A 16,407-nucleotide genomic window follows, 5' to 3' on the forward strand; every position below is an offset into this window, starting at 1 on the left:
ACTAACAAAACGGATTTTGAGCGAAGCAAAAAATCTTTCTTTGGGTGAGGTAGCCATGTCGTCCTGATGGAAGTTCCTAAAGGGTAGCTTCCTAGGGTATATTTAACTACAGTGATATTTCCAGAGAATTTTACCTTAAGGTATACAGAATTCTAACTCCTGGAGCGAATATCCCTAAATAAATCTAACAGGGATATCGCATAATATCAGAGGACGTATTCTTGACACGTCACATAGCTATCTTCACCCCGAACAGTATTAACGCTTCAAGGGGTTACAGTGACAAGAATCTGAAACGAAAATGAAAAGAGAGCCGGTCATAAGGAATCTCTCCTATTCCGTTTCCAGTGTGTATCTGATGAAGGCGGTAGCGCTCTCTTTATTCCTTGTAGCGATATACGAGGTGCTACAGATACTGTATTATAGGGAGGGCTCAATAAGCCCTTTTACAATAAAAGGAAGGGCGGGTCCATCAGGACGACATGGCTACCTCACTCAAAAATAAATTTTTCGCTTCGCTCAAAATCCGTTTTATGGGCTCAGGCCATGTCGTCCTGATGGAAGTTTACCAGAGCATTACTGCATCTGTGGATTTTCAACCGGTGCCGTACTCTCAAGAAAGAATATTCCTGGTCCATCTAGACCTAGAGACCTATGATGTTACCGTCATACATCATTTTATCTAAGCATGAACTATGTTAGTGCTTCTTGCCCCCTACAGGGAAGAGTCGTACTAGACTCTGGAAAAAGTCTCGAGGAGTACATAATAACTATGGATGACAAAATGACAAGCTTGTATAGTGGTCTCGCCCTATACACCATAAAGCAAAGTTTGTATAAGAGTCACCAATGTCAGTATGAATTCCTGACATCATGTCCCCCAATATGTCTACTCTTATTAACTACTGGATAACAGTTGTATCTGCATAGGAACAAATTTTGCATCTCTACCACCATCCCCTTAGGGTACAACGTCAACCCTTCCTAAGGAAGGGCTAAAGTGAGTGGATTTTTGCTTGAATCAGGGAACAATCTTAAAAGACATACCATGATAAAAATATCCATATTTTAATCTTAATGCTCAGTACATTTCTAATAAAATGAGTGTGGGCGAATAAGACGCCGGGTTCACTATGAACTAGTTTATTAAGATTTAATAAACATACATATCAGATCAACATTTATAAAATTTATAAAATGTGGATGATATCCATTAAAGCATGAAGAAAAACAGTCAACAGAAAATATTGTTTCGTCTAATAGGAAACAGATTTGCCATTTCCATCAAATTATTAATAATAATGATACAATCTGTACACTGTTTATATACACTAGCGTAAGAAACGTTTGGCACAAGTGTCCGTATTATGCTATAGTTCACCAACGTCAATGGAACAGTTCGTAAGGACACTTTCGTGGCCTATTGCTCAGTGTGTAGTAACATACAGTGACTACACACCCACCCTCTTAATTAATCGTCCCAAATTAATTACACTGTTCCTCGCAGATTTAAAACAGAAGGTTAAAGGATTCTACCTGCTGCTACCACAGACTTCTTGAGTTGCTCCACTTGCTTTGCATAGTGCATAAAGAACACCTTGGATGACTACCAGCCGGTGTACGAACAAAGATGTTAAAAGTCCATATAAATAAGGAAATTTTATGGAAGAAGCAACTCTTCTCGGATCATGACTAGTGGGTGTACTGTCAGGATCCGTTTTGCGAATAACACAGGTGAGTTTCGCCCTTAGTTATAGATAACTTTGAACCCGAGGTTTCTCCTCTGAACAGCTGTCCTCCCTTAAAGTCTGAAGTTCTATGAAGATAGACCTTTAGGCACTCCACATAGAGATGCATCTTCCTTCAGAGGGCAGATTCTTTAGGGACCCCACCTGTTGGTGGGTAGCTTGTTCTTGGTAAGAAACGTCGGGTCTGGAAATTCAGTTCTCCCTCCAAGAACTGGACGTGGCCTTCCTCTCCAGAGAGAACCACCATTTCACTTACTCTGGCCCCCAAAGCGAGTTCAAACCGAAATATGACTTTTACTTCAAAACCTTCTAAGCGCTTTAACAATAGTATTGTGCTGGCTGCTCATGAAGGTGAGTGAATAATGATGAAGAGGAATCTGTCGAGATTTCTATTGGTTTCTTCGCCTTGACAGAGGATATCTGCTTCTTCCCTGAAGCCTCATAATCTTCTGGTTCCCTTTAAAAGTCTAAACTGACTTTTGACACCGAATCTTTTTCTGTGATGAAGCGAAGACAGTCAACTTCTGTACTCGCTGAGACAGGGATGGATGCGGTAGCGGTACGAATTTTAGTCGTAGTTCCAATGCCAGAGGGAACCACACGCTATTTGGCCACTTGTGGGCCACTATTGCCGACTTCCCTTTGAAGGATCTCAGTTTGTCAAGGACCTTCAAAAGGAGGTTGTGCGGAGGGAACAGATAAATACTGAACCATCTGTTCCAGTCTAGGGACATAGCGTCCACTGCCTCTGCTAGCGGATCCTCGTATGGGGACACATAACGATCTATTTTCTTGTTGTCTTCCATCGCAAAGAGGTCTATCTGCAGCTCCGGGACTTGACTCGAGATGAAGGAGAATGATCCTGCGTCTGGGGATCATTCTGACTCTATTGGTGTAAACCGGAATAGAGCGTCCGCTGTCACATTGCGGAACCCTTGGATATGAACTGCTGACAGGTGCCATTTCTTCCTTTCTGCCAAACGGAATATGGCCAACATCACTTAGCTGATTTGAGGTGACCTCGACCCTTGTCGATTCAGGCATCTCACTATCACCTCGCTGTCTAGAACCAATCTTATGTGGGTCGAGTGGCGAGGAGATACTTTCTTTATTGTCAGAAGTACTGCCATGGCTTCTAGAAAGTTGATGTTAAATGACTTGAAAAGATTGGACCAAGATCCTTGGACTCTCTTCTGATGAGAGTGACTTCCCCAGCCTTCCTTTGAAGCGTCTGTGTGGATAATTACTGACGGGGGAGGAGGTTGAAGAGGTATTGATTTCTTCAAATGCTTGGCATTGGACCACGGCTTGAGAAGCGTTCGCAGTCGAGTCGGTAGTGGTCTTATTAGATCTCTTCGCGCGTTTGATGCATATTTTCTCCAGACTCCTGTTTCATCCTTTAGCTGTGCTCTTAGCACTGGATCTGTTATCGAAGCAAACTGTAGAGAGCCCAGCACTATCTCCTGTTCGCATCTTGATATCCGTTTGGATTTCAACAGTCTCTTGACAGATCCTGCTATCTCTTTCCTCTTCTTCCCAGGAATGGAAAGTCGATGTGACTCCAAATTCCAGTGGATTCCCAGCCACTGAAATTTTTGAGCTGGAGAAAGTCGAGACTTTTTTATGTTGATCTTGAATCCCAGATGTTCCAGGAACTGGATCACTATCTTAGAAGCTTGCATGCATTCTGTCCTGGATGATGCCCACACCAGCCAGTCGTCAAGTAGGCTACTACTTGGACCCCCTTTAGGCGTAATTGATGGACGGTTGCGTTCGCGAGCTTCGTGAAAATCCTTGGGGCTATGTTTAGCCCGAAAAGCATGGCTCTGAAGGCGTAAAGTTTTCTATGTAACTTGAAGCCTAGGTAGGAGGAGAGGTGACGATTAATTGGAACGTGCCAATAAGCGTCAGACCAGTCTATAGAGACAGTATATGCCCTTTTGGGCAGTAAGGTCCTTATGTGTTGAAGTGTGAGCATTCTGAACTTGTAGTTCACTATGAACTTGTTGAGCGGCGACAAGTCTAGAATGACTGAGTTTTTCTGAGTCCTTCTTTGGAACACAAAACAGCCTTCCTTGGAATTTGATGGACTTAACTTTCCGGATTACTCTTTTGTTTAAGAGCTCTCGGATATATTCTTCCTGAACGGGGGTTGAGTGTTGGGAGAATTGGGGAAATTGAGGTGGAGGACTGCTCCAGCTCCAACCTAGTCCATTCTTTATTAGGCTGTGGGCCCAGGGATCGAAGGTCCAGCGATCCCTAAATAGCTGTAGTCTCCCTCCTACTGGAAGCATCTCACTTCTGCTGTTGTGGACCTGAGGCCTTGCCTCCTTGACTGCGTTCTCCCATGGATCCCCTTCCCCTTGAAGGGTGTCTAGAAGAACCTCTGGCTGTTCCTCTAGCCTTTGAACGAAAGGAAGAAGTCTGCCTTTCGAAGGCTGGATTAAAAACTGGCGACTGAGTTGCCACTTGTTGAGGTACCAGCTGGTATGTGGTTGGAGGTTGTGCCATTATCTGAGGCACCGCGGTCACAGGGAGTTGTTGTTGTTGTTGCTGTCGGTAGGGTATAGCCGGCCGAGAGGATGGCCTAGGCCTTTTTGTCTTCCTCTTGGGTTGGGGACCCTCATCCGGAGAAGACTTTCTCTTAAGATCTAAGCCCCACTTTTTGAGAAGGTTCCTATTCTCTATGGCGGCCTTGTCTACTACCCCTTTAACCACTTCGTTGGGAAAGAGGTCTTTACCCCAGATACGAGAGATCAGTTTCCTCGGTTCGTGCCTCACCGCAGCCGAGGCGAACACGAACTCTCTACAGGCTCTCCTAGCTTTAATAAAGCTATAGAAATCCTTCGTAACTGTGGCCAGATGGGTTTTGGCCACTACCATGAACATGTCCTGGATCTTGGGGTCACTTGCCATCGTTTCTAATGTCGTTTGCAACGACATCGATGCCGCAAGTCTTTCCTTCGTCTCTTGCTCTCTGCGCAAGAGAACCTCTGACAGTTTTGGAAGTTCCTCACCAAACTGACGTTCAGCAATATCAGCTTCCAGCTTCCCGACTGAGAAGGTAAGGCGTACGTCCTTCCAGTCTTCTTGGTCCAAGGGCAAGGTCAGAGATAACGGCTTGCACTCCTCCAAGGAGGGGCATGGTTTCCCTGCCTCCACCGCCTTTAAGGCTGCCTTATATCCCTTTTCCATGATGGGAAAGGCTCTGGTAGGAGAGGCCACAAAGGAGAGAAGCTTCTTACTCAAGGCGGGCGCCTTTGAGTTTGTGAAGCCCCTCTCTTTCATCGAGCTCGCTAGTAACGCCTGAGCTTTACTATGGTAAAAAACTATGACCTCCTTCGGCTCCGTATCCTCCTTTGAGGCTGGCTCCTTCCTAAGGCGGACATAGCAGTCCGGGTAAGAATCTTTGTTGGGCCAAAATTCCACCTCTTCCAGGGGAATTGCTCCCAACTTTTCTGATATCCCAATCTTCCCGATTGTCATTGGCATGTGTTAGGCATACCTCCAAGGATTGATATCCGAACACAAAGGAAGATCCTTCACGTTGAGTCGCTTCTGGGGCCCACGTGATGCTGCAAGTCTACGTATCTCCAGTTTCATTGCAGCTTCCTTCTCATCATTCTTCTTTTGAATTTGTTGGATCATCTCAGCAATAGAAGAAAGAGGCCTTCCTAGTTCATCTGGGATAGCAGACGATGTAGAGGGAACAGCTTCTGGGTCCGGAACTGATATAACCGACACCTCGTCGATTTCTTCCTCTTCTATTTGAGGAGCCTGTGACAGCTCCTCCTCCTGACCTTCTCCTAGAAGGTCCTTCTCTGTAGAATCCGACACCTCCGACATCTTATCATCCAATTGGATGTCATGAAGGGCGGCCGAGACTTCAGAATCTACCGGATTCTGGGCAGTTGGTATCTCCACCTGAGGCTGAGGAATGACTGCATCAGCCGATGCTTTAGGGAAAAGGTAGGCCCTCATCTTCTCATTTGGAAGGTAGGGGCCTGAGGTGTTTAACTGAAAACCCCTCACCCAGGTCCGTAACTTTTCCCTGGCAGCATCCCTTGACTCCATCGACTTGGTGTTGTCAAAAGCCTCGGTAATCAGGTTAGAACATACTGTACAAACCTGAGGGTCCCAATACCAGAGATCACCTCTGGAGGCTGCACATGCTGCGTGCCTCCTGCAAAACTGATGTCCACAGAAGTTTTTACTGCGGACATTACAAAACACACTCCCGCACTTCGGATGGTCCTCCTGTAAAGAGAAGAAAAATCCATAAGTATCTAGTGAAGGCTTTTCACTTATATTATAACATGTAGCTTACACAGTAAAGCTAAAAGAAAGAAGGAAAGACACATACTTGTATTTCCTGTCCAGCCAATTGCTGTAACCTCCCAAGATATTAAAACTAAGGTTAATTCTATTCTAGAATACCTTATGTAATTTCCTAAACGGAAATTTAAGGTGTAGTTCACACCTTGAAATAGAGTTGTAATATACGGGATAGAAAGAATACAGAAAGAACTCACTTTCTATATATTGTACGGTCTCAACAAAAGGCTGTACGTGATAACATGTTGGAAGAACTTTAGTGTTAGCACAAACTCTGTACTGTAGTTTTATTAATGCAGTGTGTACTGCACTACAAAAATAGTAACTACTGTACATCGCAAGCTGTTGTGCCAGCCATCACGCGCCGGCACGTGCCGGCCAGCATTTACCCTGGTATAGTTCAAAGATATACTACCTTTAACTAATAGGCGGCAAGTCACTGGTTCGCAAATGTGTGCCGGCCGGCAGCTGAAAATACTAACACCCAGCTGCCGGCCGCTAATCGTAGTGGCCAGCAGATTTCGAGATGTGTTCCCACTGCCGGCAGGCAAAGGTAGCAATACCCATGTCTGCCGGCAGTGGCTAAGAACCGAGAATCTCCACCTGCCCGGCTGGCGGCTGTAAAGCCGGCAGCCGGGCTAGGGGTACAACACACTAGTCAGAAAAACAGTATGGAGGTAAGGTAATAAGGTGGCATTGCCATACGACCTTCCATCCAGAAAGAGTGAACATATGGAAGGGGAGAATGTACCATTCAGGCATCCAAGGAATCCATAGCCTGCCGGACTCTACTGGCGGATATGGAAGGGAGACCAAGGGAGGTCTGGGGTTCACTCTGCAAAAGAAAGGGTCTCTGCCGGCCGACACATAATTGCCGGCCGAATGAGAGCAGCGCCGGACCTCCATCCTAACCTACACTAGGTACGGAAGTAGGACTGCGGCCAAAGATGCAATGGCTAGGCCATCACTAAGAAAGAGAAAGGGGGGGGGGGGGTTGATAAGGGTCCTGTAAACTTCGTTCTAGCAAGAGACACACTCAGAAGTTAGGGAAGCTCATCCTAACCTAGAGTTGTCTATTAGGGAGGAAGACTGCTAATACTTGCTATCCTCCTCCCAACCAGAACAAAGTTAGGTGAAGTTATTTCGTCAGGCAACGGAGAAAACTCATTCTCCAGCCCGAGAAAAACAACACAGGACAGTCTGCTAGACCACTAGAAGAAGGAATCATCTCGTACAGAATCCTTCAGACGTGGACTAGGGAAGCAAAGCTTCCTGTCTCCGCACCTAACCTAGCAAAGGAAACTCCTTCTCTATGCTAGGAAGAAGCAGACCACAGACTAGAAACTCTGATGTTCTGCCCCAACCCAAAAAAACAGTCACTCTGGTTATCAGGTCAGGACAGACATATCCTAGTATAGTTATACCTGAATATTATTCAGATAGAACCGCTAGGATTAAGCCTAAGGCTTACTCAGAGGGAGAGATGGATTGAACTTAGTCTCCGGAGGAGAAAAGAACAATCGGGGATGTGCGGAAGTATACTACAGTACCATAGGCTACTAGCCTAGGTGCGGTGAGAATCGATTACCTAAATCACCGAAACTCTCTTGTATACAATCTTGGAAAGAAAATTCAACAATATCTTACATGTATAAAATATTTGCCTATAGCTTCAATAACATTACACTCGGAAAAAACTTATATCATGCATGAAAGTACTAGGGCCAGACGCCTAGGCTACTAAGCCTCGCGAAGGGCAAGATCGGTTACCTAAATCGCCGAACTAAACTAACGGCATCATATAAGCATTCCTAGAGGAGCTAAATAGCTAGATTACTAAAGCATAAAAAACCGGGAATGTCGCTCTAGCTAACTAAATGACCCATAAATAGCGAGCGACAGCATCCAGGATGACTCCGGTAGGCAACAGCTCTTGTTTACGTTAATATCACTTTTGATTTAATTCAAAACGACAAGAGCTTACATTTATACAAAGTAAAGATAATACTCAACTTTACAGAGGCAGAAGAGGCCAGAGAAGGTATCATAATGTTGAATTATATCCAAAATAATGAGAGAACACAAGGGAAAACACCGAGTAGTAGAGCTACACGAAAAGGAATAAAGAGGGCGCTACCGCCTTCATCAGATACACACTGGAAACGGAATAGGAGAGATTCCTTATGAGCGGCTCTCTTTTCATTCTCGTTTCAGATTCTTGTCACTGTAACCCCTCGAAGCGTTAATACTGTTCGGGGGGAAGATAGCTATGTGACGTGTCAAGAATACTTCCTCTGATATTATGCGATATCCCTGTTAGATTTATTTAGAGATATTCGCTCCAGGAGTTAGAATTCTGTATACCTTAAGGTAAAATTCTCTGGGAATATCACTGTAGTCAAATATACCCTAGGAAGCTACCCTTTAGGAACTTCCATCAGGACGACATGGCCTGAGCCCAAAAAAGGTATATATATATATATATATATATATATATATATATATATATATATATATATATATATATATAATTTGGCAACTGAATCTCTTAGGCAGTACCTTGTCTCATACTTGTAGCAAGGACTCGTCGGACTGTCTTTTTTCCATATCCTGAAGGACGTACTGTTGATATCTCTTACCACTTGCATTTTATCTGAGAAGGAAAGTTTATTTTCTCATATATTCTATCTAATTTAGTTTCTTTAACTTTAAAGAAAAGTTTATGTCCCTGCATTATGCTTTGGCTCTCTTAAAGCTATTAAACTATTCAAATGTAAATTACTTTTTCAAAACTGTAGAAATGATTATGTAAAATCTATAATTTTGCAAATTTATTTTAAATTTCTAGAGGAATATATAACTATACATTTTTACTTCAACCTCTTTAAAAACTACATTAATCAGCAGTTTGTACTTTGCATTATTTGAGCTTTATTTCTTTCAATTTGAATTTAGATTTTTCAAAATTAAATAATTCGTGAATTATTGTTGAAATTTCCCAAAAGTTGTGCACTGCCGTTCCTTTTTCTGTGGTGCGGTTAACAAACCGCAAATTTACAGCAAATTTACCCCAAATTTACCGAAAATCTACCGTAAATTTACCGCAAATTTACCGCAAATTTGCCACATTTACCGCAAATATAACGCAAATTTACCATAAATTTACCACGAATTTACCGCAAATATACTGAAAATTATCATAAATTTACCATAAATTCACTGCAAATCTACCGGAAATTTACCGCAAATCCACCACATATTTACCGCAAATATACCGCAAATTTACCGTAATTCTACTACAAATTTACTGCAAATCTACAGCAAATTTACCGCTTTTATCGAAATTAAGCTAAACTATACGCTGGCTGAGAACTTACCTCTTGCATGGCTATAAAAACGATATCTCTCTTTATTGGTGAAGTGGAGAAAGTTACTCGTAAGGAACCTGAAATGATAAGTTATATGGACACTTATACATAAATACCAAGGATCAAATGCACTATATATCTATCTGTATACTTAGAAATTTATATGGACATATATATATATATATATATATATATATATATATATATATATATAAATATATATATATATGTGTGTGTGTATATATATGTATATATATATATATATATATATATATATATATATATATATATATATATATATATATATATATATATAGGGGCTCACACACATATATATACATACACACATATATATATATATATATATATATATATTTATATATAATATGTATATGTATATGTATATATATATATATATATATATATATATATATATATTTACATACTGTATATGTATATATATATATATATATGTATATATATATATATATATATATATATATATATATATATATATATATATTTATATATATGTATATATATATATATATATGATATATATATATATATATATATATATATATATATATGTTTAAATATGAAATTATGCATGTAAGTGTGCTTGTATAGAAGCTTGTTTATTTGTTTATATATACGTGTGCTCGGGGTGTACGAGCATATGCGCTTCTTTTAATTTAAACAAACAAAAATGAGAGATATACAGATTGCAGCTTTTAGGTACGACACTTGTCAATTGGAACCAACTTTAATAATTCTACACTGTTGGTGTTATTTTTAGTCTTATTTTGCTAAATCGTATTAAAATGACTGTCATGAAGTCCATTAAAGCAAATTATTAGAAAAATTTTTATTATTATTATTATTATTATTATTATTATTATTATTATTATTATTATTATTATTATTATTATTATCATTATTATTATTGCACATCAACACAAGGTTTGTCAAAAACGATTTGTTCTTTAACGAGAGGATAAAATTGAGCTAACAAAGTTGAAGATGTTGGAGGTTTAAAATAAGTAGATGCTTAATGGAATGTAAAATGAAGAAAAGCGTAAATGTCCTATAGTTTAATTATCAAGAGCTATAAGATCTTTATTTTAAATCTTAAAAACGCTTAAAAGAAATCTTAGTTTTTCGTGTCTTCACATTCCATTCTCAATACTTCATGGAAAGCAAAAAATGGAAATTCTTTATTTATTAGATATTTATCTATTTATCTATCACGGTTGGAATGGACTCGATCTATGTTGATTTAATTATCAAAGTTTTTAACTTACCACATCGAAATCATGAGAGACAAAACGCATCCTATACAGAAAGCTCTCCTTACAGATGTTTGTGTCAAAGTCATTTCTGAAAAATAAAAAATATATTGGTCAATCTACACTGTTATTCGGAAATTATCCGTAAAAATATACTCTTCTCCGCCGTATTTCAGTAAAATACAGGCGACCGTAATCTTACCATACGTTGTTATTATCTTTTACGGGTTGGTGACCGTAATATCATTCTGTTACGTCAAGATATCCGTTTTTAAAACGGTAAAAATCATGGAATATGTGTTACCAGACATTAACCGTTTTTTTGTTAATGCTAATTTTTAGCTGTGTAGTAAGATGAAATGATTTGTAAATTGACTGACTGGAACAACTGTATCATAGATGCGTAAATTCTGAACCGATGTAGTAAGCTATATGAAACATCTAATTCAGGATAAGTTTAGAAATTTTGTAGTCTTTGTAGTTCACTAGGACACACCAGGTATAAAATTTTAAAAGTTGTGACTGAAAACCCACACTTTAAAGCTTTAAAGGTCGCTCATAAATGGTAGAAGCAAGGGACAGTGACATTGCCCTAGCAAGCAGGACAATGCCCTAGAGACTAACCATATATTTCATAATCAGCGCCCAAACCTTCTCTCCACCCAAGCTAGGACCAGCGAGGGCCAGGCAATGCCTGCTGATGACTCAGCAGATAGACATATAGGCTCCCCACAATCCCCCCATACTTAGCTCACAAGGATGGTGAGGTTGCAGCGACCAAAGAAACTAGCGAGTTTGAGCGGGACTGGAACACCAGTCTGGCGTTCACCAGTCAGGGACGTTACCATATCGATCACCACAACTTTTTAAAAGGGAATCAAACCTAAGAACATCACTTAACCTATGGTTCCTAACCTAACTTATCCTAGGAGCCGTATCCTTACGTACTTACTTACCAGGGGTGAGGGCTATGCCCACTAGGATCACCCCTTAGACTGCCATATCCTTAGCATGCCCTAACATTAGGTCATAACAAAAAGTTTCTTTCCCCATCGGCTTCACTACTGACAAGGTAACACTAAATCATATTTCTTAAATCGTAATACTATCTTCATACTATCATATTTCAGACCCTAAGATAAGTCTTAACATTGCGTTTGTTTCTCAATTAAATTTATCATTATTATTAAAATTATTAGAATTATAATTACTATCAAAATTAGTATTATAGTTAAAATTATTATTATTATCAAAATGATTAATATCATAATTATTATTAAAATTATAATTATTATCAAAATCTTTATTAATATTATTAAGATTAGTATTATTATTAAAATTCTTAATATAATTATTACTAAAATTATTCAAATTATCATTATTGAACAATGAGTGCATATGGTATTGTAACCAGTGATTTTAGCCCTTTGGAAGTGTAAACTTTGTAGAGGCTGTGCAGTAAGGGCAAATATTTCTTAAATTGTAAAACTATATTCATATTATCATATCTCAGACCGAGTTAAACAACAACTTCCCCTGAGATTAAATCGATTTGGCAATTAATAAGAAAATTATATATATATATATATATATATATATATATATATATATATATATATATATATATATATATATATATATATATATATATATATATATATATACAGTACAGTATATATAACAGCAGGCCGGGAGGGAAAAGAAAACGAAGATTTGACAAGCGCTTTCGTGTTATTATTACTCCATCACACCTATTTACGGTAAAATAATAATACGAAAGCGCTTGTCAAATCTTGGTTCCTTTCTCCTCTTGGTCCGCCTTTTCCAGCGATTTGTCGTTCATATATAATTTATATGTATGTACACACACACACACACACACACACACACACATATATATATATATATATATATATATATATATATATATATATATAAAACGTCTGCCTTAAGTTACCTTAAAAAATCACAGCTCATCTGCTAAGAATGACAGGGAGATACAAATCTGATAAATCCATTTTCACTTGATAACAGAAGATAATGATTGATCTTATTTTTACATTCACGTATCACTAGCTCACAATGATCCAAGTTGAGTTAACTAATCACTTTCGTTCAAACTTTTCTTAAAAGGGAATGTATTTTTACACATTCTTCAACTTATCACCATTTCCACTCAATATTCTTATATATATATATATATATATATATATATATATATATATATATATATATATATATATATATATATATATATATATATATATATATATATGTATATATATATATATATATATATATATATATATATATATATATACGATTTATTTTGCGTTTTACTCACGTAAAATATCTATATATTCCTGGAAAAAAAGGTAAATGATTCGTTTGTTGTGGTTTATCCAGAGACACCAGATGAACTGACACCGATGACGGACTACAGACCTAAACTAACCATGGCCTTAAAGTCTTTTTGCATTTACGTCAGTGGATCCTTTACATGTGTCACTTGTATAGTATTTAACATTATGATTAGATACTCATTAAGCTTTCCAAAAGCAGACTTCTCATTACGAGTGATCAATATTCGTAGATGTAACCCTATTCGCGTTATTCTGTTATAAATAGAATACTAAAGGGAATGATTAACATATTAGAATGAAATTAAATTGTCGAATTGGCAACGATAACATATCGCAAATGTTTCGTGGTAATAATGCTGAGACAGCTCAAATGCTTTGAAAGGATATGAAGATTTACGAAGTTATTTTATCTTACTATTAAAAAAATATGGATTGATTTAAGACCAAACTAATATTGTTTTTCATTGGAAGATCACGAATATAAAGGAGGGAATTTTATTCTTTATAATTATGCTCATATATTATTGCTGTTATTATTAGAATTAGATTAACCAGCCCAATGAGTCAAGATCGACTCTTATAGAGCTCATGTCTGCTATATCAAGGATAAACCATTTAGATGGAAAACTTGAATTAACATCAGGCTATATACACATCCCTTTCTGGCTTGAGGGTACACTTGGGCTCACTATTTTATCTTATTTCTCTTCCTCTTGCTTTGTTAAAGATTGTATAGTCTATATAGAAAATGTATATTTCAATGTTGTTACTGCTCTTATAATATGCTAATTTTTTCCCTGTTTCCTTTCCTCACTGGGATATTTTCCCTGTTGAAACCCCTGTGCTTATAGCATCCTGCTTTTCCAACTAGGGCTGTAGCTTAGCAAGTAATAATGATAATAATAATAATGATAATAATAATGATAATAATAATAATAATAATAATGATTGGGGATTCTTTAACGAGGTGAAAGGGTTCGTGTATCGCCATGATCAGCAAAGCTGCACTAATAAAGGCGACCCATTCTAGGTTGGTTTGTCAGTGAGCGATCAGAAAAAAAGTCGCCCACCATCACCAATCCACAGTTGGCCAGCGTGGTGATGAAAATTGGCCAAATCCCAGACATGACTAAGGACATGTTTGAGGCATTTGTCCTGCAGTGGACTAGAAACCTCTGCATTTGTTGTTGTAGTTGTTAGCAGCTTCCTTGCCTGGTGATTGCCAGACTGACGTTCGAGTCCCGCTCAAACTCGTTAAGTTCCTCTGGTCGCTGCAACCTCACCATCATTGTGAGCTAAGGATGGGGGTTTTGGGGGAGCCTATAGGTCTGTCTGTTGAGTCATCAGCAGCCATTGCCTGGTCCTTCTTGGTGCTAGCTTGGATGGAGAGGGGGCTTGGGCGCTTATCATATGTGATATGGTCAGTCTTTTGGGCAGTGTCTTGCTTGCTAGGGCAATGTCCCTGTCCCTTGCCTCTGCCATTCATGAGTGGCATTTAAACCTTTAATTACAACGCTTCTCTTTCTCCAATCCTGATATGATTACCATTTACGCAAGTGTGTGCCATTTTCGATAAACAGACTTTTATTACCTCATCAGTAGACTCAGCATTTTTGTTCTGAATAACTGTTAAATCTTTTCATGCATGTGCTATGCGCTTATGTTAAACTCTCTAATGTAACACATGTTTTAAAATTATTTAAAAAGGAGAGAGTTTCCCTCACCAACACCTGTTTCCTCAAGGAGGAATAGTTCTATGTTCAAGTTCTTGCATATTTTTGATGCCCAAAAGTATTGCTTTTATGGCATATATAAGTTCAAAGGTTTAAAGGCCGGCCGCTCATGAATAGCAAAGGTAAGGAACAATGACAATGCCCTAGCTAGCACAATAATACTCTAGAGACTGACCATATATACATATGATCAGCGTCCAAGTCTCCTTTCCACCCAAGCTATGACCAGGGAGTGCCAAGCAATGGCTTCTTAGCTCACAAGGATAGTGAGGTTGCAGACCCCAAAGAAACTATCAAGCTTGAACTGGACTTGAACACCACTTCGGCGATCGCTAGGAAGGAACGTTCCCAGTAGGCCACTACAGCCCGTATTCTACCAGGATCATTAAGGTGGAAGAATTAAGTGACAAATGATGTCTGGGAGCAGTTAAATGATAAATTTTGAAAGGAATCCTCCCTGTCCGATTTATCAGTTGAAGAGTATCTGAAATCAAGTGCCTTTGTTCCGCATTTTCAAATTGCAGTTGTTTGGGAAATGTGAGAAATCTAATATATTTTATGCAGACACCAAATATATTTATTATTTTTCATTTGAAATCGTCATCATCTCCTTCTACGCCTATTGACGCAAAGAGCCTCGATTGTATTTCGCCAGTCGTCTCTTCCTTGAGCTTTTAAATCAATACTCCTCCATTCATCATCTCCGAATTCTCGCTTCATAGTTCTCAGCCATGGGGGCCTGGGTCTTCTAACTCTTCTCGTACCTGGTAGAGCCCAGTTAGATTTTTGGTGAACTACAGTAATCTCTCTTGAGGAGTGCGAAGAGCATGACCAAACCATCTCCATCTACACTTCACTATGATCTCATCCACATATGGCACCTGAGTAATCTCTCTCATGGCTTCATTTCAAATCCTGTCTAATCTCTCTTATAGTTTCATTTCTAATCATGTCTAATCTTTCTTATAGTTTCATTTCTAAGCATGTCTAATCTCTCTTATAGTTTCATTTCTAATCATATCTAATCTCTCTTATAGCTTCATTTCTAATCCTGTCCTGTCATTTTAATTTGAAATACATAATGTTATTTTCTATTGTTACCGTGGTATGCTTTTATGTTTTTGAAATGAAATTTTGTGGGTATTATTATCAACACTTATTTAGTTTCCATATAAGTTATATGTTCCTTAGAGTGATAAAGTAATTGTAATCAAACCTTATCCTTGAAATTATCCCTGCATTTCATAAATAACATTAATTAATTATCATATATTCTTTTTAAATAAGACACCATTACGTTTGTGTACAAGAAAAACGCAAACCAAAGAAAACCTGAAGTTGAAGTGAATTACACTTTAGTTAGAAGCTAAAAGTTAAGAAGAGAAACTATATCCTTTTAAATAGTCATTTTGGTCTCAGAGGAAAAGGTCGGGAGGAATGCCAGTGTATGAAGCCGAAGACCTAGTCTGAATTTCCATTAACTAACTTTATAATAATTTTCATGGCTTTCAATGTATATATATATATATATATATATATATATATATATATATATATATATATCGATAAAT

General features: G+C 38.3%; 1 protein-coding gene across 1 annotated transcript in view; it reads right to left on the bottom strand.

The window, feature by feature from the left end:
- Positions 1 to 13,175, bottom strand: part of LOC137651972 (sialate:O-sulfotransferase 1-like) — an 18,607-nt gene extending 5,432 nt beyond the window's left edge. Inside the window, exons 1-4 of the mRNA XM_068385180.1 lie at positions 13,085 to 13,175; positions 10,756 to 10,831; positions 9,461 to 9,528; positions 8,643 to 8,736 (exon numbers count right to left, since the gene is read on the bottom strand). Coding sequence (XP_068241281.1) covers positions 8,643 to 8,736; positions 9,461 to 9,528; positions 10,756 to 10,829 — 236 coding nt within the window. The 5' untranslated portion in view covers positions 10,830 to 10,831; positions 13,085 to 13,175. The remainder of the gene's footprint in view (positions 1 to 8,642; positions 8,737 to 9,460; positions 9,529 to 10,755; positions 10,832 to 13,084) is intronic.
- Positions 13,176 to 16,407: the final 3,232 nt, after the last annotated feature.

Source organism: Palaemon carinicauda, chromosome 13 (assembly GCF_036898095.1).
Source record: "Palaemon carinicauda isolate YSFRI2023 chromosome 13, ASM3689809v2, whole genome shotgun sequence".
Classification (NCBI taxonomy): Eukaryota; Metazoa; Arthropoda; class Malacostraca; order Decapoda; family Palaemonidae; genus Palaemon; species Palaemon carinicauda.